The sequence below is a fragment of the Etheostoma cragini genome, chromosome 8 (assembly GCF_013103735.1).
Source record: "Etheostoma cragini isolate CJK2018 chromosome 8, CSU_Ecrag_1.0, whole genome shotgun sequence".
Lineage (NCBI taxonomy): Eukaryota > Metazoa > Chordata > Actinopteri > Perciformes > Percidae > Etheostoma > Etheostoma cragini.
Genome location: NC_048414.1, coordinates 149216 through 152739, shown reverse-complemented (window position 1 = coordinate 152739; position 3524 = coordinate 149216). Strand labels below are relative to the sequence as shown.

Here is a 3524-nt window from a genome sequence, read left to right as displayed (position 1 = left end):
ATATATATATATATATATATATATATATATATATATACTGTATGTATATATCCGCCATATATACCACTTCGGAATCGGTATCAAAGACTGGCTACGTATACCGATTCCGAAGCTGAACAATCATCAGTCACCTCCTCTACACGGACGACATCAGGCTGTATGCCAGAAACGAGCGAGACATGGACACTACCAGGATCTACAGCAACGACCTGGACTCACTGGTCCACACTACCAAGATTTACAGCAACGGACTGATCCACATTACCAGGATCGTGAAAAGTCAGCTGAACGGGAAAAACCAGATCCAAGCCATCAACACATCCGCCCTGCCAGTCAGTCAAGCTCCTCACAATGCATGGAGGGTTTCACCCCAAATCCAGCACCCTGAGACTGGACACCAAGTGTAGCTCACAACAGTGGTGCCAGTGGTAATCGGAGCACTGGGGGGCTGGGACCCCCAAACTGGGAGAGTGGCTCCAACGGGGGGCTGTGACCCCCAAACTGGGAGAGTGGCTCCTGGGTGAATGGAACTGGGAGAGTGGCTCCAGCGGGGGATGGAACTGGGAGAGTGGCTCCAGCGGGTGGGCTGTGACCCTCAAACTGGGAGAGTGGCTCCAGCGGGTGGGCTGTGACCCTCAAACTGGGAGAGTGGCTCCAGTAGATTCCAGGTAAACCATGATAGGGCTCTGTCCAGAAGAGTCCAGTCCTAGGAACAGAACCCTCAAACCCTCACCCTTAACCCTAACCCTAACCCCCCCCCCCCCCACACACACAATGTATGTATATACATGTGTAAATATGTATATATATATGTATATGTTTATATACATGTGTATATATATATATGTATATAAATATATACATATATACATATATATACACAGGCCAGGTTGGAGATATAATCCCTCCACCTAGTCCTGGGTCTTCCACTTAGCCTCCTCCCAGCTGGACGTGCCTGGAACACCTCCCTAGGGAGGCGCCCAGGAGGCATCCTTACCAGATGACCGAACCACTGGCTCCTTTCGACGCGAAGGAGCAGCGGCTCTACTCCGAGCTCCTCTCGGATGACTGAGCTTCTCACCCTATCTCTAAGGGAGAGACCAGCCCCCCTCCTGAGGAAACCCATTTCGGCCGCTTGTACCCTTGATCTCGTTCTTTCGGTCATGACCCAGCCTTCTTGACCAAAAATTGCCCGGTAGATCGAGAGCTTCTGGCTCAGCTCCCTTTTCGTCACAATGGTGCGATAAACGGAATGTAATACTGCACCGGCTGCTCCGATTCTCCAACCAATCTCACGCTCCATGGTCCCCCCACTCGCAAACAAGACCCCAAGGAACTTAATCACCTTCACTTGGGGCAAGGACTCACTCCCTACCTGAAGAAAGTACTCCATCGGTTTCCTGCTGAGAACCATGGCCTCAGATTTAGAGGTGCTGATCCTCATCCCAGCCGTTTCACACTCGGCTGCGAACCGATCCAGTGAGTGCTGAAGGTCACAGACCGATGATGCCGTCAGGACCACATCATCTGCTAAGAGCAGCGATGACATCCCGAACCCCGAACTTCAACCCCTGCCCGCCCCGACTACGCCTCGATATCCTGTCCATAAATATTACAAACAGGATTGGTGACAAAGCGCAGCCCTCGCGGAGGCCAACCCTCACCTGGAACGAGTCCGAGTTACTGCAGAGAACCCGGACACAGCTCTCGCTTTGGTCATACAGAGATTGGATGGCCCTGAGAAGGGACCCCCTCACCCCATATTCCCGCAGCACCTCCCACAATTTCTCCCGGGGACCCGGTCAAACGCCTTCTCCAGATCCACAAAACACATGTAGACTGGTTGTGCATACTCCCAGGCTCCCTCCAGGATCCTTGCGAGAGTAAAGATCTGATCCGTTGTTCTACGGCCAGCACGGAATCCGCATTGTTCCTCTTCAACCCGAGGTTCGACTATCGGCTGAACCCTTCTTTCCAGCACCTTGGAGTAGACTTTACCAGGGAGGCTGAGAAGTGTGATACCCCTGTAATTGGCACACACCCTCTGGTCCCCCTTTTTTATGAGGGGAACCACCACCCCGGGCGGCCACTCTTTAGGCACCGTCCCAGACTTCCGCGCAATGTTGAAGAGGCGTGTCAACCAAGACATCCCCTCCACACCCAGAGCTTTCAGCATTTCTGGACGGATCACATCAATCCCTGGGGCTTTGCCGCTGTGGAGTTGTTTGACTACCTCAGTGACTTCCACCAGGGAAATTGACGAAATCCGCCATCATCCTCCAGCTCTGCCTCTACCACAGAGGGCGTGTCAGCTGGATTTAGGAGTTCCTCAAAGTGCTCTTTCCACCGCTCTATAACCTCCCCAGTTGAGGTCAACACCCTGATCTAAACTCTGGTTTAGATCAGGGAGGCCGTTCCTCCCAATCACGCCTCTCCAAGTATCTCCATCAATGCCCTCGTGTGCGTTGAAGTCCCCCAGCAGAACTATGGAGTCCCCTACTGGAGCCCCATACAGGACTCAATTCAAGGTCTCCAAGAAGGCCGAATACTCCAAACTCTTGTTTGGTCTATATGCACAAACAGTCAGAGTTTTCCCCCCCATCACCCGCAGGCGTGGGAAGGCGACCCTCTCGTCCACCGTTGTAAACTCCAACGCAGCGGCGCTCAGCCGGGGCCTTGTGAGTATCCCCACACCCGCCCGGCGCCTCACACCATGGGCAACTCCGGAGTAGGACAGAGTCCAACCCTTATCCAGGAGTACGGTTCCAGAACCAAGACTGTGCGTAGAGGTAAGCCCCACCAGATCTAAGTGGTAGCGCTCCACCTTCCCCCACAGAGAGGTGACATTCCACGTCCCCAGAGCTAGCCTCTCCCGCCTGGGTCTGGTCCGTCGAAGCCCCTGACCTTCGCTGTCACCGATATAACAGCGCACCCGACCCATTTGGATCCTCCCACAGGTGGTTGGCCCATGGGCTGGAGGGAGAAGTGCCTTGTTGCTTCTTCAGGCTGTGCCCAACCAGGCTCCGTGGCAAACCCGGCCACCAGGCGCTCGCTCACGAGCCCACCGTCTGGGCCTGGCTCCAGACGGGGGACCGGGCTTCCTTCGGGCGGAGTCCCTCTATCCTTTCCTTGTTCTTCCATTAGATTCTTTGAACCATTCTTTGTCTGGCCCCTCCCCTGAGACCTCTTTGCCATGGGAGACCCTACCAGGAGCATAAAAGCTCCGGACAACACAGCCCTCAGGTTCATAGGGACAAACAAACCTCTCCACCACGATAAGGTGATGGGTCCCGGAGAGGATAACCATATATATATATATATATATATATATATACACACGTGTGTGTATGTTTGTTTTTTTCAGTGTTATTTCTTCACCATCGAGTTTGGGCTGTGTAAACAGGACGGGCAGCTGAGGGCATACGGAGCTGGTTTACTGTCATCTATTGGAGAGCTGAGGGTATACACACAGACACACAGACACACACACACACACACACACACACACACACACACACACACAG

General features: G+C 53.3%; 1 protein-coding gene across 1 annotated transcript in view; it reads left to right on the top strand.

The window, feature by feature from the left end:
• LOC117948947 (receptor-type tyrosine-protein phosphatase beta-like) overlaps window positions 1-3524 on the top strand; it is a 43792-nt gene that overhangs the window by 25776 nt on the left and 14492 nt on the right. Inside the window, exons 20-21 of the mRNA XM_034878918.1 lie at window positions 128-332; window positions 439-621. Of these exons, the coding sequence (XP_034734809.1) occupies window positions 128-332; window positions 439-621 (388 nt within the window). The remainder of the gene's footprint in view (window positions 1-127; window positions 333-438; window positions 622-3524) is intronic.